Source organism: Lutjanus erythropterus, chromosome 15, assembly GCF_056507025.1.
Source record: "Lutjanus erythropterus isolate fLutEry1 chromosome 15, fLutEry1.hap2, whole genome shotgun sequence".
Taxonomy (NCBI): Eukaryota; Metazoa; Chordata; class Actinopteri; order Lutjaniformes; family Lutjanidae; genus Lutjanus; species Lutjanus erythropterus.
Genome location: NC_139331.1, coordinates 12,244,661 through 12,270,296, shown reverse-complemented (window position 1 = coordinate 12,270,296; position 25,636 = coordinate 12,244,661). Strand labels below are relative to the sequence as shown.

The window sequence follows — 25,636 nt, the reverse complement described above, 5'->3', positions numbered from 1 at the left end:
CACTGTCACACACAAAGTCTTACTGGTAAAACATACTCATGTAGGCTGATATTGGACTTCAGTGTGGCACACTGAACTGAAAAAAAACAACTAATTATTCAATATTCATATTGAACGGCAGCTTGACAACCCAACCTCTAAGCATCCATGCTGGTGGCCCTCTCTTTCTTCCAACGGTAGTGTGTTGGCCAGCATCTACTGTAAGTGATACACTGACTATCAATACGTTCCTCATACAACACCAAAATTAAATGATCCAGACTGTCGCTTTAAAGTGGATCACGCCAGGTGTCTTCACCGTCATCTCCGTTTTCTGTTCCTTACTAGTCTTTGCGGTGCAGAAGAGTCTTAAAAAATGAAGGAAACTATAAAGTCTAATTGTCAAACAATGGACTCTAGTTTTCCTATAGTTAAGGAACTGTCTGAATATAGGGGGAGGCAATTATAGCAACCATAAGTTGTCATTTCTGTTTTGAGATGAGTGCCGTTTTGATGCTTGATGACACGGTTATGCCGTAAACGACCAAAACCTCCCACTGAGTGGCTTCAGTGTTTTTCCTCCCTCTGAAAAAGTCTGCATTTCCTGTCCTTTAGTTACACGCTCGACATGACCACCAAGCCTTTGTTCCTCTGGGTCAGACTCTCCCAGAAGAGAGAATCTTCCCAAGCCGCAGCTGTTGAGTGACCACGCTCGACCACACTGCTCTCTGTCTCCTGACCACCCTCCTAAATTGCTCTCCCTGCTCTCCCTCCATCCATTCCTCCCTCCTTTTTTACCCCCTTTTCCCAAGAGCAGCCAGCTGGGCTGGATTTACTCTGGTCTCTGTGTTGCAGGGTGAAGCCCAGTCTGCTCACTGGGCGGGCAACGTCATTTGACTGGGGACTGGTCAGGACCGGTAGATTAGTAACTGGATATCTACAGAGAGGCCAGTGGGGCCTGAGCCCTGTGATCCAGTGGAAAGTAGGGTCTGTGCGGCGGCCTTGTGGTTCTGTGTGGCCCAGGACGTGAGCCGCAATCCCTGCTGACACCCTGTTCCCCGAGGACGTGGTTTTACTCCAAACCATGATTTCCCATCTCCCGCTCCGCGACTCACTGTCTGTGACTATAGGGCCTCTGCCCAGTGCTTTCTGGTGAAGAGGATACGGCACCTCCTCACCGCTGGCGCTCGAGGCCACTTTTCTCCCATGGAGCTGGGCACACAGGAGGGGGGCCTGCTCCTAAACAAGCTTAAAAGAGAGCTTTTTAACCTCATGTCACATGTGAACTGCACAAGATGGGCTGGTGGCAGAGAAGTGGCCGGAATGGCTCTGTGAGCACACATTTGTGTGGCTTCTGATTATATGGAGAGTAGCCCTTTAAAAAAATAGACAGTTCAGTATGGGCATAACGTTCTGCCAAAATAGGTCGCATAATAAGACGCTTGAGGTTATGATATGATTTGCAATTGTGCAGAACAAATAAACAACTTTGTTCTCTTGCATGTCAATTTGATAAGAAAAATATGTACCATGACATGCAAATTGCATCCTTTATGTGATTTAAATAGATAAATGAAAAGTGATAAATAATCTGAGCAGAGAAGCTCATCTGACATTATGAGCTTTAGAGAGGTAGTTGGCATTATTTGACGTAGGGCTGTATGAGGTATTATTGATAGTCAGTGAATTAGCTACAGTAGACGACAGTCAGCACGAGAAGTTAAGCAATGAACTGCAGAGGGTCAGCGACAAAACGTATTTTTGCCACTTCAAAAAATATCAGTGTAAGTGTGTGATGTATTTAGAATATTTCCACCACTGTTATGTTACTGTCAGACAGCCTTTTCTGATGGGAAACAGCTGTCATATAAGTCAAACATTGCTCTCAGCAAACCAAACAAACCCATACTTGAAATCATTCATTTTACCTTGCAGAAACCTAAAGTTGCTTTGTTTGCATTATTGCGAGACTTCTGTGTTTTAAAAGGTTAGTTCAGCTTCACTGAAGTCACACAATAACCCAAAAAAACCAACCAATCGAGGAAGTGGCAGACCTGCAACTCCTGTGGAGTTTGCTTGGTCTGGAAAGAGTGATATTTGGCTCAAATAATGGCCATTTCATTTCAGAAAAGGCTTTCTGATGGCAAAGTAAAGCAGTAAAACTATTCTAAATATAGTGTGCAATTAAACTAATATAAAATACACTTATTTTAGCTTTACATAGCTTAGCTGCTGTGCTGGTAGTCATGTCTGCTTCTCCTGGGGGTGTGCTGACAGTCATCTACTGCAGGTAACACCCTGACTACCTCATACAACCTCACATCAAATATTCAGAACTATCCCTTTAATCGTTTTTTTTTTTTTTTTTTGAATCATTAAAAACATGTGCAGCCACTAACCGTTTGCAGAAAGTCATGCTATTCCAATTGTTATGTCAATAGCTATGGCATTGCAAGGATAAGAGCTGTGGGAATGTGACATCTTCTCAACATGCACATTTCTGCTGACCAGAAGACCAGAATCATCAACATGGCACCCAGATGTCAGCCTGCAGGCACAAATACGCACACAGACACACAGTTAGCTGGGAATGTCACAATAAGATCCCTCCTGCAGACACCAGAACCTCCAAACATCATCTATGCGAGCAATTTGTAGCTGCTTGTTTGATTATTTTCAGGATATTTTGACATATTAATGATATTTTTACATCGAATCGTGCGTAATCCCGCTTCACGGGTCGGCGTGTGTGGCGAGAGCTGGCAAGAATCAGGAATTCCTCCTGATTTGACTTTCTCACACACAAACCAAGCCTTTTTTCCTTTCTTCACTTCTCTATCTCCACTCTATTGTGTCTCTTCTCTCTCCTTGAGCTTTCTTTTTGTGCTTGCACACACACACACACACACACACACTGTACATGCACTATCTCTGTTATGCTATCCAATGGCCTGGAGGCTCAAGCGAGGACAGGCTTGACTGCTGTTGGCCCGATATCAAGAAATACCTGATGATGAGTCCCTGCACTCATGCCAGGACTCATTTATGAAGCCTGAGACTATCAACACCTTATGAGATAAAACCTATGAGTCACATTGTCATTTGCATTGTCTTCTGAGAATTAGGTTGTGTCCGTGGTAATCTCTCAAATTCTATGTACTGGTATACAGTAGTAGCACGATGTGAAATAATCCAGATGCAGTACCTACCATCTGTCTGTGTCTTGTCTTGCCCTGAGAACGTTTGGCCAAATAGCTGCAAGCGAGCTGGATTCCTGACTGACAACATGATAGGTATTTCATGAGTTTCAACCATAAAAACATCAACGCAGAGACCTTTAGACATCACACTCGAGCCATCAAACATCCACTGCAGTTTGCATTTCCTCTAATGACTGAAAAATACTCAGGAGTGTTAGAAAATGTGCCTTTGTAGTGCTGATTAAAACTTCATTAATTTGCTCCTTAAAAATATCAAATAAAATATGAAGTTGTTGAGCAACACCACGCTTGATGCCTTGAAGGTGCACCAACTGCATCTCCACCACAACTTGGCAAAAGACAGCATCAGTGAATGCAGTGGTTTTAAGTCAACATGTGCTGTGTTATAATTCTTTTAAACTGAAGCAAAGATGCAGAGTAAAACCTTGTTTTCTATTTCATCAGGCCTGTCCACTCGTCTCCATTACAGAGATTCTCAGACATGTAGGAGGTGAGGCCTTGTTTTAACATTTAACTGTGTAAAAAATTAATAATTGTTAAGGGCTGAAAATAAATTGACAAGGGTTATATTAAAAGGTCACCTACATATGCATCTTGATCCTGCACATATTAAAATGCTTAATAGGAAAAAAATAATAATTTATATTATAGTTTTCATTATTTGCTTGAAATCATTGGTCCATTTAGAAGTTATGAAGTGTATGTGTGTGTGTGTGTGTGTGTGTGTGTGTGTGTGTGTGTGTGTGTGTGTGTGTGTGTGTGTGTGTGAACTGCTTTGAAAATGGCCAATGACCTCAGAATGCCCTTAAATGGCCAAGAAACAAGAGTATGTTGATGTAGTTCTGCTTACTTTTTATTATGTCTATTTTACTATCTTCACTTGCTGTCTTGTTGCTGTTTTCTTTTATTTAGTGATGTGTTATTAGACGACCATGATTGGAATTAGCCTCAAGGCTTTCTTCAGTTTTGATCCTGTGTGATTTTTAATGTACTATATGTAATGACTGTAGTGCAGTGTCATCTGTGTTTTATCATTACATTAAATAGTTCATTCATTCATTCAAACAGTGCCCATTATCAGTGGTCAAATTCTTGTTCGTTATCCTGCTTCATAAACTGGATACAGTTTATGGCTTGTTGAAGTTGTTTTCATTATCTCTGCTATTATAAATAAAGCTTTTACATTCTAAATTCCACAATATACAATACAAATAATAGGGGAAATATATTAGTTTCTGTCTAATTTGTGTAAGTTTTTCTAAATCTTGGCGAGCTGGGTCAACCGCTGTTGGCTGACAGTTGGCAGCAGGTTCCACACCCTAAAGCCAGCATCAGATTAGGAGTCACACTTTAATTATTGCCAGCTGTTTCTGACGCTTTGAATTGTAGCATTGTTGGTAGCGTGTAAATGCATGACTCACTTGTGTGGGATGTCAAGATGTAGCTATGTCCTCTAAGTTTCTAATGCATGCTGGCTAAAGTACCTATTTTTGCTCAGCCCCATAGAGAAATTGATAATATTTCTTCCTGTCTCAAAAGATGCGGTAATTTACAAGGAATGGTCTTTAATTATGGTGTACAGTAGCCACATTAGAGTCGTGTATTAGGACATTCTAGTTTTAGCTGAACACTAAAACTATTATGTATATGTAACTGGTCTAATATGCGTTTTGTGTGAATACAGCTGAATCAGTCTTGAGTCTGCTCTGCCTGCGTGTATCATATATATATATGTGTGTGTGTGTGTGTGTGTGTGTGTATCTCTCCCAACAGCTCTCACAGACAGAGAGCAGAGGAAAGATTACATGAGCCATTACATTCTGGTTTTGTTTTTTGTTTTTTTTGAAAACCCTGCATCGTATGCCTTTAATCATGATGGTAAAGGGAAAGGGAGATGAAATAATCAGAATGAAAAGTTGCTTCAATCATAGAGCAATTGCAACATTTATTGAAGTGTTGGCTTTCTTGTATTGATTTTTCAACACATTACAAAAATACATATATGTTCAAAACAGCAGATGTGTACTGTTCTGAAATCACTTTTTTCACAATGATGCACTCCCCCCCCCCCCGAAAAAAGACCAAGGAAACTATTTTTGTACAAAGAGTGTAAGTGAAAGTTGTGAAAAGTGAAATATGAAAATGTATTTAAAATTACAGTTGTAAGTGCCATCACAAGACCTTCAACCAACCATGAGGAAAAAAAACGAAATGTTCATGAATGTCTCATAAAGTTGATTTGGAAAAGCGTTCCCGCACAAAGCGCTGTATTCCCCTGCCGAAGGTTCTTCCTTTAGGATCTTTTTTTTTTTTTTAATCGTTTTGTTTTATATCCACGAAGGATAGCTTCACCAAACCAACAACAGGAAATTCATTAAAAAAAAAATTAAATTAAAAAAAGATTGAAGAGACCAAAAAGTCAATAATGGCACCATTCTTGTTAGAAAAAAATAATAATCTGGCATGATTCTGCAATATTACATTTCAAAAAAAGTCTTTCCCATACAGTGAACAAGTAATCATACAGAAACATATTCATGAAGATAAAATCCCTCCACCAGGATAATCATACAAAAAACTGCTATGGCATTCAAAAACATTTGAAAGAACATTGGAGAAAACAATACTTTATTATCATTTTTAAACACTTACACGGAGTATTTCATTAATGGCATACTTCAACACTGTAAACATATTGAAAGACTGAATGTCCATGTGTGATTTAGATCTCTGTCAGGGTTCCATGGTTCAGCGTTTGAATGTGATCTATTATTTCACAGTTGTATATGGTTCATTTTGGCCTAACTCTGAGCTATTTCTGAGTTTTCTTGGAATGAATACACTGTGCGTTTACAACAGGATCTGGATTTTTGCACTCATGCATCAACATGTGTAAGCAAGATCTCACTTTTCGTGTTATATCGTTAAAAAATATTGAACCGAATAGCTTATGGAGAGCTGAACATCATTTCCTCTCTAAAAAAAAAACAAAAACAAAATTACATTTGAGATACAGCATAATCCCTTTTTGAAACAAAATGGCGCAGATAAAACCTGACAATGGGCCAAAAAAATAAAAGGTCGTACTTTCAAGTGAAGATTTTGAAGATTGAGAATTGCAAAATGAAAGATGTTCTCTCAGTCGCCTTTCATGTGGCTTTGCTGTCTCCCTCCCTCTCACGCTGTTCTGTCTCACTCTGATGGTCCATTATAAGATGTGGCCAGTGCTGTAGATGTGCATTTGGGTAGCAAGAAAACACACTTTTCATATGCTTCCAATTTCATTTGAATGACTCTTCTCCCTGGTCAAGGTCCTGCTCTCCCTCTCCCTCCATTTCTTTCTCACATTTCTTCATTTCTCAGTTCCAATCTTTCATTTCTCCAATGAGAATAGCCCCTACTCAAGGTCGCCCGGCCATCCTCCCATTGCAGCTGTGCTCAAAATTATCATAACTCATATTTTTTTCCCCCTACCAAGATTCATTTCAGGATGAACGATGCAGAAAATAAAAAAATGTAATCCCCAAAAGTCACGAACATGCACACTGTCTCAAAATCTGTTACTGGGAGTTAAACCCATATCACTTTGTGAGGCGAATGAACAGGCTTCCCTTTTAAAAGCCGCTCTAATGCATGAATCTGAGCTAGTGAACTGTGAAAAGACGCCGTCGGAGAGAGGCTTAGAGCACACACTGCGGAGAGGAGAACACACACGCTAACACACACACGTTGATATGAATTTCATTTGGAACCGTTTTGCGGGGACACAACGAGTCAACCCGGGTCAGAGAAGAGACGCCATGCCAGACACAAGAGGGAGATAGAAGATGATTCAGAAGGTGTTACAACTGTTGAAGTAGCTAGTAGTTTAAAGGAGCAATATGTAACAAACTGCACGTCCAAAAACAAGTCTTAAATAGAGAGCTGGAGCCATAGAGCGCATATTAAAGAGGTTGAAATCCTCTTTAATATACAATCTATGGGTGGAGTGAGTAGGTTGCCCACGCCCCCTCCTCCCAAGACTTGAGGAAGCTCAGGCAGGCAGGAACACTGCAGGACATTGTCATTTAAAAACAACAAGTGATGATGGGTCCTACACTGTAAGTTGATGAGTTTATAACTGTCAGTTGTCTGTCAATGTATCCCCAAACACAAAAGCCCACTGTGAAAATACACACTCTGGAGATGGAGTTCAGTGAATGCATGCCTTATTCTCCGCCCAATTCCATTAACATATTCTCAATTTAAGCGTTGGTCTTTCGGAACAATTATGAATGATTTTTTGACGACTTATAAATAGACACTTTAACACTCATTTGACAAATATTCTGCATTAATTTGAACTGTAATTAATGTAAAATGGGCAAATAATAACAAAAAGGCCAGAATAGAAATTTCAAAGGAGGACACCGTGGCTGTAGCATTAGCATGTTTTCTTAAACTCCGATGACAATTCATGGTCATTTTATGATTCATTACAGTAAATATATTACAGATTTCTCCTTTAAAAAATCGTCTTTGAGTGAGTCCACATGGGGTTAATGGATAATCAAGTGGGTCTGATAAAGCAATAATGAATGGTAGTTACATTTAGCATATACTATGGATGAGGCAAGCAGCTGGTCTTTTGATTGTTTAGTTTTAGGCCATCTTTCACGTACAATCGGGGCTACTTTAACATATAAAAAAGAATATATTTACAAACAATAAACAGGACTGTTCTCCTTCTCACATTAATCACAAGTAGTCTTAACTTATTCATTCAACATATTAAATATGGTGGTTTAATCCTACATTGGGAATGTACTGAGCATCAGTTTAAGGGTATCTCCATTAAGTGCAACCTTTATTTACGTCCTGACTGAGGCGAGGACAGCAATTCAGTAACTGCATTTGGAAATTATTCACATGCCAATATTTAAAAAGGACAAATTCCCTGAATAAATTAAAAGCAACTCATTGGGTCTCTAAGATAATGTTGGATTTTTCAAATCCAGCATGATGTTTTTATTGTCAGGCTGACATTCAGTGCTTCTTTAGGCCTGTGTGAGGGAATGGATTGTAGTCCGCTGCTGCAGTTCAATATAGAAAACAATTATTTTTTACTTTTAAAAGCTAACTGCTTCACACAATTTTTACTCTCACATGATAATAAGCTTCCTTAAAGGAACAAAAAGAAAAGGAAATTTTGTATTATAAGGGTGACTTCTTTCCAGTTATCGCATTTTAGAAAAAAAAATGTTTTAGCACATTTCAAAACTAACTCCATATGAAATCCCACAAAGATGTACCTGCACATGCCAAATATCATTACAAAAATCCAATAAATACAGAAATTATTGCACAGTAGAAAGGCTCCATGGATTCCTAACTGATAAAATCCTCAGACAGTTTGCCAAGAAACACCAAGTTGGGCATTCCAGACAAGTTCTCATTAAAGTTTCCCTTTGTTTATATTCTCAGGTGGCAGTTTCTGTGACAAGAAAAAAAGATGAACATCAATCAGTCTCAAATTTTTTTTAAGAGAGAGATTATCCAGCCAAGCCCCACAGCTGAAGGAGTGGTTATAGGGATTTTGTGTGTGCATATGTGTGTGTATGTGTATGTGTGTGTGAGTGTTTGTGTGTACACTAATAGTTGCTGGCTTTAACCTCTGTCCGCCTGCTCCAGTTTGACCTCGCTGGCCATCAAATGTTCGCCGTGCCACTTCTTCATGTGTTTCTCCAGCGTGCTGTAGACGCTGAAGGGCATGTGGCAGATGTCGCAGCGGTACACCTCCTTCCCAAACTGCCCGTGGGTCTTCATGTGGCGAGTCAGCTTGGAGCTCTGGGCGCAGGCGTAGCTGCACAGGTCGCACTTGTAGGGCCGTTCCCCTGTGTGGCTGCGCCGGTGCACCGTCAGGTTGCTGCAGTTCTTGAACACCTTGCCACAGTACTCGCAGGTGTCGTTCCTCCTCTCCTTAGAGCTCGGCGGCCTGCCGGGTCCGGGCCCCCGCAGGAGGTGAGGAGTGCTGCTGCCACTGCGGCCTGAGGCGCTCCCCCCTTCCATCAGCTCCCCGGGCGGGGTGGAGAAGCGGAGGCTTCCCGTCTCTGAGGAGGAGTGCTCAGAGGAGGTGGCGAACGGCGACTGACGGGAATCTGTGAATCCCAGAAAGGGCTCTCTGATGAAGTGACGTGAAGCGGCGTAGCCAGCCAGGAGCTGGGAGTAGACGTTCTCCGGGGAGATAAGAGGAATGGTTGGGGGAAGCTCCAGCTGTTCCTTCTCGATCTTGATCCTCTTGTTATTGGAGTGGCTCGGGCTGGTGATCGGGGTGGGCCGACGCTGGAACAGCCCAGGGAAGGAGACCGCCTCAGATACACTGATCCTGCCGTTCATAATAGGCCTGTGTTCATCCTGTTCATCCCTTTCTCTGTCCTGCTCTTTCTGTTGTTCCTCTATGTCTCTTTCTCTCTCTGCTTCATTCCTCTCTCCACCTTCCCCGTTCGGTTGTCTCTCCAGGCTCCTCTTGTTAGGGTTAAGTCTAAGATGATTGTCCAGGTGGTTGTATGGGTGCATGATGCCCACCCCACCACTGTCACTTACTCTGTCCCCGCTCAGGGGCTTCTCCTCTGGAGACTCTCTGGGGCCATTCTCTCTGTTCTGGTTGAACTCCTGAGAATCCTCACTCAAGTTGGAATCTGGCCGACTTCCATTCCTCAGTTCCTCCTCCTCTTCCTCTTCCTCCTCTTCTTCTTCCTCCTCTTCATCCTCCTCCTCCTCATTGTCCATCTCCATGACTCTTGACTCGCCCTCTCTACTCTTGTCTTCTCCCTCTCCGCCCTCTCCTCTGTTTCCCTGCTCCGGGGAACCGCTCATGGATCCAGACTTGTTGTGCATATGTGTCTTCATGTGCCTCTTGAGCTTGCTAGCCTGCGAACAAGCATGATCACACAGGTGACACTTGTACGGCCGCTCTCCCGTGTGACTGCGTCTGTGGACAATCAGGTTGCTCTGGAATTTGAAGATCTTGCCGCAGAACTCACAGGATTTAGCTTTCCCCGGCGTCTGGTTTTGTCCCTGGCTGTCAGTAGGGCTAGAAGTGCCGTGCCCCCCCTGAGTGGTGGGTGGCTGTGGGGCGTAGGTGAGGAAGGCTGGAGGCTTGGCGCCAGGCTGGAAAAGTGTTGGACTCAGCAGACGGTGCATGGGCGGCACGCGGTTGGGTGAGAGAGGAGGCGTGGGACCGCCGTTATTGGTCGTGTTGCCCGCCAGTTCCCTCAGACGTCGAGAGAAGTCCATGGACGGAGGCTCCATGGGGTTCATCCGCATCACCCTCTCAAAGGCACTGGGGTGCTGGGACAGCAGCCCCATCTCCTCTGGGCCAAGCCGCTCTAGAGGCGGTCTAGGGGGCGGTGGAGGGCTGACGAAGGGTGGAGTCGCAGGCAGCCGGGTCTCCAAATACCCCGGGGCAGGTGGGTGTTCCCTGAGCAGGGGCGCAGCCATGCGGAGGAGGTGGAATGGGTTGTTGGTGTCACCGAGGAAAGTGGGCAGAGGGGAGCGGGGCAGGGCATCAGCGCACGGGGGTGGAGGCAGAGCCATGCGGGGAGTGAGGGAACAGTTGGCTGGGTGGTTGTCCAGGTAGATGCGGATGCCGTGAGTGTGCTGGGCATGCTGAAGCAGGAACCAGGCGCTGGTGAAGGTCTGCTTACAGGTAGTGCAGATGTAGCTGGATGGCTCATCTTTATCTGTGGGCCAAGAGAAAGAGAATCACTGTTAGTGCTGTAAAACGAAAAGACTATTTTTATTAAATTATTTAAACAAACATAAACCTTTACAGTTACTTCAAGTTTATCAGAGGAATAGTTCAGATTATTTCAAGTGGTGTTGTATGAGGTACTTATCAATAGTAAGTGTATTATCTACCGTAGATGCTGGTCAGCAAGCCCCCAGTTTGGAGAAGCAGAGGGGAGTATCAGTGTGGGAGCTAAGCAATTTACTGTGTCAACAGAAAAAACTATTTTAGCCACTTTAAAAAGGTTGTTTTGTGACTCCACTGTTTTAAAAAGGATAGTTTGGATTCACCAAAGTCACACAACAACACAAACAAACTAACAGACCGATGCAACGAAGACCAGCATCTCCTGTGTGCTGCAAATTAAAATTACGGACAGCCTGACAGCAAAGTAAAGCTGTGAAAGCATTCTAAATATAGTGTACGCTGATACTTATTTTTAAGGTGGACCTTTTTTAAGTGGCTAAAATACCTTTTGTTGTTAAGCCTGTCCACAGCAGCTGCTTAGCTTCTGTGCTGACACCCCTCCCTGCTTCTTCAAACTGGGGGTGCACCAACCAGCATCTACTGTAGGTAATATACTGACTATTGATAAGTACCTCGCACAACCCTACATCAAATAATCTAAACTATACCTTTAAAAACTTGTGTGAATGTGTTTGGAGAGACATTTATGGTACTAGATATGGTTCATACAACTTTCTGTTTGTGTGAGGGTCTTCCATGGCCTTTGTCTGTGTGTGTATGAATTTTTGAGTGTGTGTGTGTCTACAGGCTAATGCAGATGGCAGGTACTGCCCTAAGGCCACGACACATTATGTTAATTCTAATGTCAGCTAGGCTTTAATATACAGATCCATCTCGTCTACTCTGTCATTTCCATATGGAGACAGGGGAGGCAGCGATGGAAAAAAAAAAAAAAAACACCAATGGGGAGAAAAGGAAATATGGCAGAGGGGAAGGGAGGGAGGAAGGGAGGGAGGGAGGGAGGGGGGTGAGATGTGGCATTAGAGAGAAAGAAAGAGAGACACAAAAGAAGAGACGACAAGGCAAAGTGATGGAGATGTTGGTAAACATTAAAGACCCCTCCGGTCTTAACGCAGCATCCACATTAAATAAAGCTCTACGTCACTGGTGTAATAACAAGTACAGTAAAGTGATTTGTAGTGGCTGCATGCACATACACACACGCACAAAACAGTGTGACAAATTGTCCCTTTAAATGGCATGACTTAATAATGCCAAATGAATCTATCAGTCACTGTGGCATGGCCCTGTCAGCCTGCTGGTGAGTCATAAAAAGGGAGTTGGGATTCATCTAATTCAACACAGGCTAGCATCGAAGAGGCATTTCCACAGTCTTGTGTTTGCTTGCAAGGCATCTGCATCTACTTTATCATCAGCGGCTACCGCGAGTCAAGTTGGTACGGTGGTCCCATAGCGTGGAGCCCGGGGGGAGAAAACAAAGACTGAGAGAGAAGTTACTTTTGGCCAAAAGTCTTATGTGATCAAGAAGGGAGCCCTTAAGATGGCCGACTGGCTCAAAGAAGCCACCCATTGTCATGGAATGTAAAACACACATGCAAACGCAGATACCAGAGGTGGATTTTTCATTCAAGTTGAAGTACAGACATATGTAAAAAAAGACTCAAGATTCAACATCTTTATTTAAGTTAAAGAGAACAAGTAACAGCTGTGCAAAGCTAACTTAACCATTTCTCTGCAAGTCTCCATCTCTGTCTGTTTCACCTTGTTACACCTTTTACAGTGTTTTGGTCTTTTTACATCGTCTCTGTCTTGTTACATCTTTTGCCTCCTTTTTGTCTTGTTATGTCTTGTATGTTGTTTTTGTCTTGCTGCATCTACTCGTGTTTTTTGTACGTTGTTTTTGTTACATCTTTTGCATTGTTTTTGTCATTTATCATTTACATCTTATTGTGTCTTGAGAAAGCCCCCAGCCCTCGGAAAAGTTGTGACGAAAAAGTGAGGAAGCTGTTAACGCACCAGAGAGATACCAGAATGTGAAATACTGATATTTTGGGTTGTTAAAGCATCCTGAATGCTGCAAAATAATGAGAAAAGTAAGGAAATACAGGCAGAGGGCAGGGTCTCTGCAGATACTACCGCCACCACAAACTTGTAGTGCATTACAAGTGGTGATTGAGAGTGATTATATTATAAGAATAAACATAGTTTTTTCAGGAAAATATTGCCTATTATACCTTTAATTAACATAGTATTTCTACTTTGGTACTTTCCATCTCTGATAGATACATGCGCAGCAGTATTTTCTGTACATTTTCATTTTCTGTCTCCTCACAGCACACCTCAGTACACTAACACACACACACTTGTTCCGTGCAGAACAGATGAGCGAAAGCTGATGTTGGATCCGTGTCTAGTACAGGAAGCTGATTTGGCGGTGTGATTGGTTTGGCTTTCCCCAGGGGAGACGGGGTCAGAAAAAGTTAATGAGGGGCTCATTTACTGATTCTGTCTGTTTTTCTCTGCTATTAGTGGGGCTCTGGTGTAGCCGTCACTCTCACTGTTTGTGTGGGGTGGGACATGACCTGACTCCTGCTACCAACGTGTGTGAAGCTACGAGCGTATGTGCGTGTGTGTGCGTGTGTGTGGACATGTATGTATTTTTGTGCTTGTATGTCTGTGTATGTGTGAGTGTGTGTGTGTGTGTGTGTGTGTGTGTGTGTGTGTGTATGTGTGGGGCGAGTGGCGGGCTGCCTGCCCGTGTTTAGTTTGGCGAGGCTTCACACGGCCGCTTGGCAGCAGAGAGCTGGACAGCTTAACAGCTTGGACGGGGAGAAGAGAGCGCAAGAGGGAAGGGAAGAGGAGGAGGAGAGGGGGTAAGAAGAGAGGTGGAGGGACTTTAAGGGCCAGACGTGCTTCGGCACACACACACACACACACGCACACACACACACTATTGGCGACACACACATAGAGGGTATTTACATGCCCCCAGGGACAAAGAGGGGTCTATAGACTTGGGAGCTGTGTAATCTCATCAACACACAAGGATCAATATGAAATGAAGATGTGAGATTGGGAGCGGGATTGATGATCTCTCTCGATTAATCAAATAGTGTTTTCTCTTTTCTTTTATCTGTATTTTGGTCTGCGCACATGGCCCCAGTACAAGCTACCCAATCATATACCACCACCACCCCCACAACCTTCCATCCCTCCACCACCACCACCACTACAGCAACACATTTGCATCTTGTCATATCTTACACAGCTGTGCCATATGCTGTTAAAGGAAGCGTGGCAGCTAATAGACTGGCAGCTGATGGCTGCTGCCTAATGACGGCCAAAGACAAATTTCATCAACTTCCCAAACAAGCAAGCAAGCAAGCAGGGGGAGGGGAGGACAACAGAGAGAAGAGAAGAAAAGAGACTGGAATGACAAATATCAAAACAAAATCATAGATAGATAGATAGATAGATAGATAGATAGATAGATAGATAGATAGATAGATAGATAGACTACCTCAGCTTGTCTTTTGAAGGCAACCTGCACATGAGGGTTTTAAAGTTAAAACAAATAGTTTCATATATATATTTATTGCATATTTATTGCAGACCTGTTATGCTTGTTTTCTTGCTGCTAGTGTCCACACTGCCTTAAAATTTTAAGTTTACTGAATTTACAACTGACAAGAACTGACTGAGCTCTCTCCAGCAAATTCATTCAATTCATCATTTCAAGTCAAAAGACTTAAATTTAGATGAGCCCATGTGCATAAGTTCTGAAGAGTTCTAAAGATAAATACTAGAAATTTTAAGTTTAATTAACAAAGGGAACTTGTATATTTATGTTAAGTTAATAAGCAAAAAGTATTTGATTTAACTTAAGTCCTGCATGATTTTTTACAGTGTTCTGTGTGTATATATTCTTGTTATTTTTGTCCTTTTGTGATCTTAAAAATCGGTTGTTTTTCTCATACCCATATACAGAATAGTTGCTGCTTGCCATGTGATAATAATTTCATTGCTCAGAGCATGCATGTGACAAATAAATACTATCAACACGTTTCTCTTTGACAATATCATGCACACACATATATGATGCACAAGAATATATACACACACATTAAGTCACAGTCATCCTCACTCCACTCTCTCACACACACACACACACACACACACTTGCACACACGCTGGGAGAGTGTGAATGTTGTCGCTGCTTAGTGCTCCAGCCAATAAAAGCCTTCATTAGAGAATCACGGTGGGACGTGTCATGCTTCAGTTTGTAGTAATTACAGTCGTCTGCCTGACACGCAAGCGGGGACCCTTCCACTGCTGACCGCCAAGGTCAACTACCAGTTAGAATAGTTACAATCTCCTCTCCACGCAGTCACTGATGCCGGACCTAATCGCCCAATTTACTCTGGCACACCATATGCACACAGACACACACACACATACTGATACACACACATTGTTCAGTGAATGTGACTGAGATGAAAGGTTAAGTGAAATGGAGTCACAGCAGGATTCCGTAATGTGGTGTTGCATTATGAGCTGGATTTTGCTCGTTTTTGTCATTTTATTACAGTAGAATTGCTTGCAAATGACCTTTCAGTTATATTTCTGCCCAGAGAGCTTGCAGATCCTATCTTAACTCTCACTTAGCCATGATAATTAGAGTTAGATTTAGGGGGGGTAAAAATTACTACAGATAAACAATTTCTAAATCAATGTACCTATCCTAACTTAAGATAGGAAATATGTGCTATACAACCATCCTAAATTCCCAAAATTTTAAATAGACTCTCGGAACAATAGGATAACTGTTAAGCTGTCCCAATTTTCACTTTTTTCATCTGTATGCTTACTTGCTAACTAGCTAACATAGCTAACAGTAGTGTTTGTTAGCAGTAACTAACAGTAGTGTTTGCTAACAGTAGCTAGCGGCAGTGTTAGCTAATAGTGGTAGTTGCTCTTTTATTGCTCTTAAACAATGGATTCCAGACATGCCGACGACTGCATCTCCTAGCTTAGCCCACTCTATTTCTTTTATCTCCCAAGTTAGCGTTGTCAAACAAATATCTTTGGATTTCTCTACAGATGTTACTAACGCAGGCAGTCATCTGTCATGAAGCTAATGGTAGCCAACAGTTCTGTTCACTAACAGTAGCTGATGTAAGTTTAGCTCACTTGTTTAATCCATATGCCTGCGATGTGATTGCTCTTTTTTTCAATGTGGAGGCTGTGCCTGCTAGCTTAATTTACTCTCTTTCTTTTATCTCCCAAGTTGGCATTGTTGTCAGTTTACAAAAGAACACCTCTAGCTAATCTGTCATTAAGTTAAGTGCTCATTGTTGTTTCTGAGATGTATGTTTTAGTACATTTAAAAAGCAAAGTACAAAGTAGGTTAGCGTGGCAAGATGAGAAAAGTCGCTTACTAGGTAACAGACATAAAAGTTGATAAGTGTTGTCGGATCGCGTACATAGGACTTCCTAACCTGAGCTATGTTAGGATGAAGTAAAATAGGATTCCTAAAGTTAGGATTTGCTTCTGTGACACCAAATTGGGAAAATCTAATCTCAAACTGTTCCTATCTTAATTTAAGACTTAAGATGGGAAGTTTTTGTAATATGGTCCCTGGTGTCCACCCAGGCAGGTTTTCCCATGAAAAAGACAAACACAATACACATCTGAGACCAGCTTAGGAGGGCAGCTCTTTGTCCTGTGCAACAAAACAAGGGCTAAGGGCCAGGAGGCCTGGAGGAAGTTATTAAAACATTGGCACATGCGTGGAGCTGAGGTGGGCCAGTAATAATGCTCTCCTTCTCTCCTGGGTTGGTTTTTTTACTAAACCACCGGGCCAATTAACCCAGTCTTCAGGGACTGAGATCTGAGCTTTACATCAGATTTTATTCCTTCCAGATTGCCTTTTATAGCCATTATTTTGCCTTAAAAAGTACAAACAAAATGCCAGTGAATGAAGGGGAGCCATGGTATTGACTGTTTGCATATGGCCAGCGAAGGAAAGTTGGTGTGAGCTTGGCGCGGTTGAAGTAGACACCAGGCGTATGGTGCAGACATGTGGATTTGTGTTTAATTTAGGAATTCACATATGCCATCGCTCCAGCCTGAGTTTGATTTAAACTTTCGGAGCTCCCTCCATTTACATTACACTTATATTTTGGGGGCTTTTTATCAGATGCTCTAATCCAGAGGGACTTATAATAAGACCACAGAAGAATAACAAAAATCCACAGGCTCAGCCTTGGACAAGATGGGCAAACTGGAGCTCCTCAGCTGACAGTGAACAGTGAGTGGATGGTAATGAATGCTCACTGATGCCAAATTAACTCTCACAAAGCTCAGGGAAAAAAATCATAATTGAAAATAAGTAGCATTTGAACGCTAGCCCGCCAACTTCTCCGCTGTGCTGCATTCATTTGGCATGGACAGCTCCACAGTAGACAGGGTGAAACGCATTACATCCAGGGAGCAAAGTTTTGGAGTGTGTGGAATAATGTTGCTTTACTGCAGAAACATGAGACAGTGCAGGTTGTTAACAAGCAGATGATGTGTGTGTAACTACAGTGTACGTGTGTGTGCACTGCAGCATTCCTGGGGTTCAGGTTCGCTGTACTGCTCCAGCATTCCATCAAGGACGACAGAACGCCACGGCGACAGATTTGCATACTGAACAAAGCCGCCCGCAGGCTAGACCACTGGGACACAAACCTGCCCCTGCAGCCCCTCCCACACGCTCCCTCACAACACACACACACACATGCACGCGCAGGCACAAGCCCTGGGAGTATGCGTGTGTGCACCTGTCAGGGGTTAGCTGACACCTCTGCTGCTGGCAAAGCAGCTCCTCATTAGCATGGCTGTGATCTAGGGGTCCCCAGGGGTCCTCACCTCACCCGCTTGCCCCCCACCCCTTACACCTCTGCTGCTCCTCTCCTCCTCTTCACATCTCCCATCCGTCCCTCCTTCTCCTCCTCCTCCTCCTCCTTCATCGGCGCTCCAGTCCCCTCTGCTCTGATGGCTTGTTTGTCTTGCAGGGGGCTAATCAGGAGGCCACGCAGATCAAGCTCGCATGTCTGCGGGGGTGTTTTGCTGGGCGTTGGGAGCTCGGACAGCAAACTACGGCCCCGGCGAGCAGGGGCTGACTGTCACACATGTTTAGTGAAAGAAAGGGACGGATGGAGAGACAGAAAGAAAGAGAGAGACTGTGGAGGGTGGCAGTAGCAGGCAGGGGGTAAGGCTCTCACACAGTGTGACTGGCTCCATGCTAACTCGAACCAGGTTCGGCCTGCTAACCATATACATCTGTGTGAGTGTGTGTGTGCGTGTGTGTGTGTGTGTCTGCAGCCAATATGACCAGCTGAAATGCCTGACAGCCCAAGAGAGGATTTAAAGACACAGTGCTCCTTAATGTGTTTGCTGGAAAACTATTAACATTACACTGTAAAAAGTGTTTTTCATTAGTAGTTGAGGTTATTGATGTTTTGAATGAGTCTCATTCAGCTTTCTCTCGTCTACTTTTGTGGATTATAACAGCATGAAATTACACCTTGTTCCTTTAACCTGCTAAGCTTATTTCAGAAAAGCTTTAAAGTTAGTTTTTTCTTCCAAATTTTTTCCCCTGCAGTTGATCCACCATAATGTGAGACAAAATTATATTTTGTGATCAAATAATGTATTATGTATAGATTTGTGGTTGACCTGAATTTGTTTCATTTAAGTTTTTGTAAACTCACTGAAAAAACAGCTGCTAGTAAGTCATGCAAATGTTAGCAATTAACCCTTCCTAAGTCCCACCCCTTTTGTTCTGTGCTCCACTAACAGTTGAGCAAACTTGGAACCTTGGCCAACTTTCTTCTTTAACTCTAAAAAGCAGGATATGGGGTCACATCTTAAGTTATCTGTCAGCAAAACAGCATTAGCTAGCTTAAGATGTGTAAAACCATAGTTAGGTTGCTAAGGAAATATTTGAGTTGGAAAATTGAAAGTTAACTTGAGTTGATTTGATCAGATTATTAAGTTTAAGTACATCTCACTTAAAGCAGTTGTGTTTATCTAACTTGTTGGAAACTTGTTGAAAAAATGTGATTGATTTGTGTGTTACCAATTGAAGTATTTCTTTTAAGCTGGTAGAACAAATCTGGTTCCAGTGCATATTCTCTCTCCCTGTCTTTCTTTTCTTTCACGTACACACTAAGCACCTGTACAAGGTATCTGGGTACTCCACCCTGACCCTCATGCCTCCTGGGATGCGGGTCAAATGAACAATAAAAGGGATCAGGTATCTCCAACAACTTGATCACAGGCACGCACACACACACATTGAGTGAGAGCAGCTGTACAACAATGCATGAGTGCAGGAGGCTCTCATGTAGCACGACCCAACTGAGGGAGCACGTTACCGCCATGAGGCAAGCTATCCCAGCTAGGGCACAGGGGACGCGCTGTGAAAAATAACTGGAAAGACCTCTCTGTCAGTAAAGAGCTATGACTTTTGGCTCAGCTTCTAGGACAAAGAAAGGGGGGGAAAGAGGGAGCGCTATAGACCTAAAAAAAAAAAGGGAGAGAGAATGAAAAGAAAAAGGGAGCTCCATAAAGTGCATTAGCTAAGCTCTCTGTGGCATTTCTCTAAGCCTGACTCATCGCCATCAGCTCCTAACTGGTCCCAGCGCCTGTATTTGTGTGTGTTTTGGGGGTGTATGTGCACACACACTTGTGGGGTCTGCTGTCTATCATGTGACGCTGACAAATGGATGACACTCAATCGTGCTCGTGGTTGCGAGAAGATAGAGGAGCAAGATGGGGGTGAAATGAAAGGAGGAGAGGGAGGGTGGTGAGAGAAAAGGAAAATAAAAAGGGAAGGAAAAGACAGCAAGGGTAAGGAAAAAGAGAATCACAGACAGTATGGGAAACATGGGAAGAACTGCACTTTTTTCTTTATCACCTGCGTTTTCATTTAGAATTACAACCACTTTAATCTCTCATTCCATTGCCTACGTATGTTACCATGACACAAGAGCAGAGAACTCAGACAATACCATACAATGAAAAAAAAAGGCTCCAAAAGCGTCATCTCTAGGTAGAACTAAACTGTAAAAATTAGGGTCCAAGCTGCCTTAAATTTTTAAGTGGACTAAATTTGGAATCATAAGTTGAAACAATTTTGAAACAATTTTTCTAGTCAAATAAACTTTATTTTATAAAAAAAAATATGCATGTTCACATTTATACTGAACCTGCTCAGCAACATTTAGGGAGACTGAGGGCAGTTGTAACAATTTTTACATTTTCCTTAATGATTCACAAATTACTTGAAATACGCTGCCTTAAAAGTTCACTGAATTTGAAAAGAGGAGTTGATGATTTTTTTTTAAACAGTAACAAACAAATTAACTTTTCTAGTCAAATACACATGACACTAGTTAAGTTGTACTTAATAAAACACGCTTGCAGTGTTTTTATTAATGTACAAACAAGCAACCATGTCTTATCATTAAGTATATTACAGACACATAGCTAATTTAATCACACATTTTTTTTATTATGAAAAAGAAGGGTCCCAGGAGAGTTTTAACTCTCAAACAACGCATGCTGTCTGCTGATTATGTTTCTTTACCAACTTAATTTAATGAGTTGATTGAACTCTCTACAATAAATTCATTAAACTCATCATTTCAAGTGAAAAGATTTCAAGGTAGAAGAACTTGTGTTTATAAGTTCTGACAGAAAATACTAGAAATGTTAAGTTTGATTAACTTGAATAATAATAATAATAATAATAATAATAATAATAATAATAATAATAGTAAATTTATATTAAATGAATGAGAAAAGATTAGTTGATTCCACTAAATTCCTTAATGTCCTAAGTGTTTAGGGGTGCAAGGCAAGCATACTGAATTAAAGGATAAAACCACCATTTGTAAATAGAATAAATACAAAGCGAAATATTTCAGTGAAAAACATCCCTGCTGACGGGAGAGACAAGAAAGAAAACACCCAAAATGTTTGGATAGGTGATGGCATCAAAAGACAAAAAAGCTCAAGCTGCTTTGACAATGAAAGGGAGACTGACTTTGTGGACTCACACAATGTTTGTTCGAGGTTTTACATCCAAATGAGCTCCAGTCATACCCCTCGGGGACTCTCACTTTGTCCAGAAAGTCAATTTCCTATTCACTGGCAGTGAATAGGAAATTGACTTTGACATGTGAGTGACACGCGAATTCTGTTTTGTGGGTTTATTAAATTTTTCATTGGATCAATCATTTTATACAAACAGTGCATATAATATATTGTGTTATTATTTCACAGGGTTTTTTTTCTTGAATCTAAATTAAATTAAACAAGAGCATAGAGTTGTACATAGAGATACAGTGCTCATCTCAGCCTGTGATAAGCAGGTGCAAATTCCTGCAAGGCTGCACCTTCTCCAGTGATATGTCACATGTTACATCTTCTGTAAAAACGTTCGCCTCACCTCTGTGTGTGTGTGTGTGACTGTCAAAGAGGCAGAGAATAAGAAAACAGAAGCAAGAGAAAACTGGGAAAACATTGTACTTTTGTGCCCCTGTATGTGATGTATGCATGTGTTTGAATACATACATACATACTCAGTATGTCGGGCTACCATCCTGTGACAGGGTGCTATATTCTTTCTGCAGTAATAATGGTCCCCAGCTGGCTTTTGCCCACTGGAGCCAAGCAGCCAGTCCCACTTAACTAGCAGCCCACAGGAAAATACCACCATGGCCCTGAATGAAGCACACAGGCCTTTCCAACCCAATCAGCCCACTATAAAATTTGCCCCTCACATGCTTCAGACATGGCGTACAGTCCATTCCAGCGATTGGGAAACAGAGCCTGAACGTTCATGATCTAATTCACTATTACTCCACAATTACTTCAGGCCACTTAAGACTGTGAGAGAATGGATACAGTGCTTTTTCCTCAAGCTCGAACACAAAGCAAAAGGCTGTGAGCATCATAGGAGAGAGCACAGAAGTGTTGCATCATTTGAGGCCAATTTGCAAGCTATCTAATTAGTGTTAGCTTACTAAAAGGAGGTAACAAAAGGGAAGAGTGTTAAAAATAAAAATGGACCAGAGATGTTTAGCTCTCTTTGTTTAAGTGCTCTGCACCATCTTGAAAAAGAGGTTTCGGAGCCCATGTTGAAAAGCAGGACGTGGGTATGTGATATTCTTGTGACTCTTGAACCAGTGATTCAACATTTTGGGAAGAATGTGAATACATCGCTTTCATGTGAGTAAGTTTGATGAGAAGATCAATACCACTCCCATATTTGTTAAATATGAGGCTACAGCCAGGAGCTGGTTAACTTAGTGTAGTTTAGCACAAAGACTGGAAACAAGGAAACAGCAAGCCTGGCTCTGTCCAAAGGTAACAAAATCTACCTGGCTGTGACGCTAAAGCTCGCTAATTCACCCTTCCTAAGTTTCCAATAGCTACTTAGATATGCTGTCTGCTTGTGTTGAAAATTAAACCAAATTTTGAAGGTGGGCAAAAGATGTTGCTAGGGGACTTGTAAAAGTGACATATACGCTATACTACATTGAAGTTAGCTAATGTTAGCAAAACACTATCCAACAAGCTAGCTAGCTAGCTGCTGTTAGCTAATTAGCTAGTGTATTGCTTGCTTTTAAAGGTCCCCAAAACATATTTTAAGCATCTTCAAAAAATGTTTGGTTTTTTTTGGGAGAAAGGCTCCACACTTACTGGAGCAAAGAACAAAAAGGAAAGGTCAATTAACAGTTTATATCACTTTTTTTAATCCATACAAGAACTGAAGTGCATACATGGCCTCTTGCTGACTTGTACAGTACAAATAAGTAAGTAAATGAGTTTCCAGTCTTTGTGCTAAGCTAAGATAGCCAACTGCTGGCTGTAGATTCATAATTAGTGTACACACATTAGGATGTCTCAATGTTCTCATCTAGCTTTTGGTCAGAAGGTGAATAAGCTTTAGTTTAAATAAAACTTTCATTTCAACAGTAGGCTAAGGCTCAAGTTCCACTTTAATGCAATGCAAAATGTGAGATCCTCAAACTATTTATGACCATTTTTAAACAAGATGTAGATGAAGATTTGTTTACTGTCATTTACTTTCTCTTCTAAAATCTAAAATGATCACATCGTATACAAGATAATCAGTTTCAGCTTTTACGTGCAACAAGGCAACATGAGATCCTCTTTGTGTTTTTCATCTCTCTCTCATCTATAAGGTCCTGTCCTGATCCAGTGAAGGCCAGCGGCACAACATTATTTGTGTTGCAACGGTCATGTCTCCGGGTGAATTCTGTTCCCTCTGTGTTATGGGTCCTGTACATACTCAGGTGTGTCAAACTGTCTCAAACATCCGATCTCTAATACTCCACACGCCCATACACACACATAAATGCAGACATGTACAGAGATGCACCTCTCAACATACACACCCAACACATATTTATGAAGTGACAGTGTGTGTGTGTGTGTGTGTGTGTGTGTGTGTGTGTGTGTGTGTGTGATGGGGCCGACATTGGCCTCAGGCCTCCCCCTGTGGGCTCCGTGTGGCCTCTCCCTCTGTCTCTCTGTCATTTCTTTCTTTCTCTTTTTCGTTTTCTCTCTGCCTTTCTGGCTGTTATCACGCTGATACATTTCCTGCTTCTGGCACGGCTCCTGCATAGCTTATGGTTAAAGAAAGCTTTCATCTATCCAGTGCCTTTAGGACACACACACACACACACACACACACACACACACACACACACAAACACACTCACACCCACACTCGCTCACACACATACAAACGCTGGTACAGGCCAGCGCTGCCCCGCCAGACCACAGGCCCAGACAAGCTCCGCTGGCACCAATCACCCTGATAACATCTTAGGCTTTATTTCATTTTGGCTTGCTCTGTTCTGCTCAGGGGAAGACAGACACAGAGAAGAGGGCTTTCTGGAAAAGTATGAATTACGCCAGTATACAGGGAGAGTGTAGCCCCTTAACCTTGAGCAGTTAACTCCCCTGTCTGCAATGCCATCTATGGACATGACAGTGCAAGCCCTCTTTCATCCAAGAAACAGAGCAGAGCAGATGTTTCTCCCTTTTTTTTTCATAGATGGCGGTCCAGCTTTTATGAGCTGAAGTGAAAGCAATACAAGTAATTAAAAAAAAAACATATTTGCATTTATAGAGAATAAAGCCAGAAGAACGGTTTTAAGATGTCTGTTCACCCAAAATCTAACTGCACAAATACTTTTGGTTTCATTTACCCAAGTTTTAATACATTTGTCTGATATTTCTGCCTCTACCTTTGCATATATTACTCACAGTACTGAAAGAATATCTTTAAAATTTTTCTCATTGTTTTTTTCTGATTTCTTACTAATTCTACGTTCATGTTTATTTTACAGATGCCTCCACCAGACAAGGCAAACCATCAAATGAGACCCTTCAACATGACATTGGAAATAAATTCAACGTTTCTTTAGGCCTTTTTCTAATTTATTACACATTTACTGCTTACAGGTAATAGCTACTGTGGATGAGAATACTATATTGTTTATCAGTGTTGTATCAATATGCAGTATGCTGTGTGCACTAGATATTGGTCCTGACACACCACAGATTTATGTTTAAGTGACAAACCAACATAAAGACAGCTTACGTTCATCATGTGTTTGTCTGCGTCCAGTGTTCTCTCTCAGAGTAATTGCTCGAGACAAATAAGTGGATGAAATAAGGGGAATCGTAAGTGTACCATGAAAGGCTTTCAATATCTCTTGTGGTTGAAGCAGCCTGTAAAAGGAAAATACGGCCATAAACGCTGTCTCCTCATTTTCTTCTCCCACAATCCCGCCCAATCAGAGTGGAACGCTAATAAGATAAGAGGAAAGGAACAACAACAGTGTAGCAAGTAGGATTACCCCTGTCTGACTGGCTAACAAGCGCCATCTCTTTTCCTTTTCAGCAAATACTAATGGTAGCCCTTTTCCTCCGGAAAGCAAAAAACTACGCTACTTTTCAATAGAAAAGCGCAAGTGAACGCCCCGGTCAGAAAATCTGCCCATTTACTCCTGAAAGGCACATATTATATGTTATGCACTAATGTCTGGCAGACCGCACAATAGCTGAACACACACACACACACATTTTATCTGCATGTCCATCATGAGGATTTCAAGATTTCTCTATGGAGTGTTTCCAAAGCGGGAGAAAGGTATAGGGGAGACCGGGGACAACTGTAACAGGAGAAACGAGCTAGAGCGATGACACTTATTCTGCACATGCTCAGAAGGATTTTCTTTCTGTCTGTGGATCAGGAGCCAGATCATTTTAACTCGACAGAACTTTCCAACAAAATAATGATTTTGAGGTATGGAAGTTAGTTTTTGGTTAAAATTAAGAGTTGCTAGATAGCATATGAGATTTTATCATGGCTGCAAGATCAGGTCAGTCAAATGGCCCAGTGCAGCTTGTTTGTTTGAGATGACACGCTTTTTTGAAAATGAACATATTTTCTGAAATTTAAACATAAAATTGCTTTTACTAAATCCAAATAATTTTTACTTGAACTCAGTTCAAATAATTAAAATTGAGTTAACACTGGAATAGTTGCCTTGTCTTATGCAAATATAGAAAAAGGCTGGTTAATGC

The 25,636-nt window shown here is 41.8% G+C and overlaps 1 protein-coding gene across 2 annotated transcripts in view; it reads right to left on the bottom strand.

Moving 5' to 3' along the window:
- Positions 1–7,346: 7,346 nt before the first annotated feature.
- Positions 7,347–25,636, bottom strand: part of bcl11bb (BCL11 transcription factor B b) — a 42,473-nt gene continuing 24,183 nt past the window's right edge. For both annotated transcript variants that reach the window (XM_084737803.1, XM_084737802.1), the window contains one exon: positions 7,347–10,921. In XM_084737803.1, the coding sequence (XP_084593929.1) occupies positions 8,847–10,921 (2,075 nt within the window). In that variant the 3' untranslated portion in view covers positions 7,347–8,846. The remainder of the gene's footprint in view (positions 10,922–25,636) is intronic.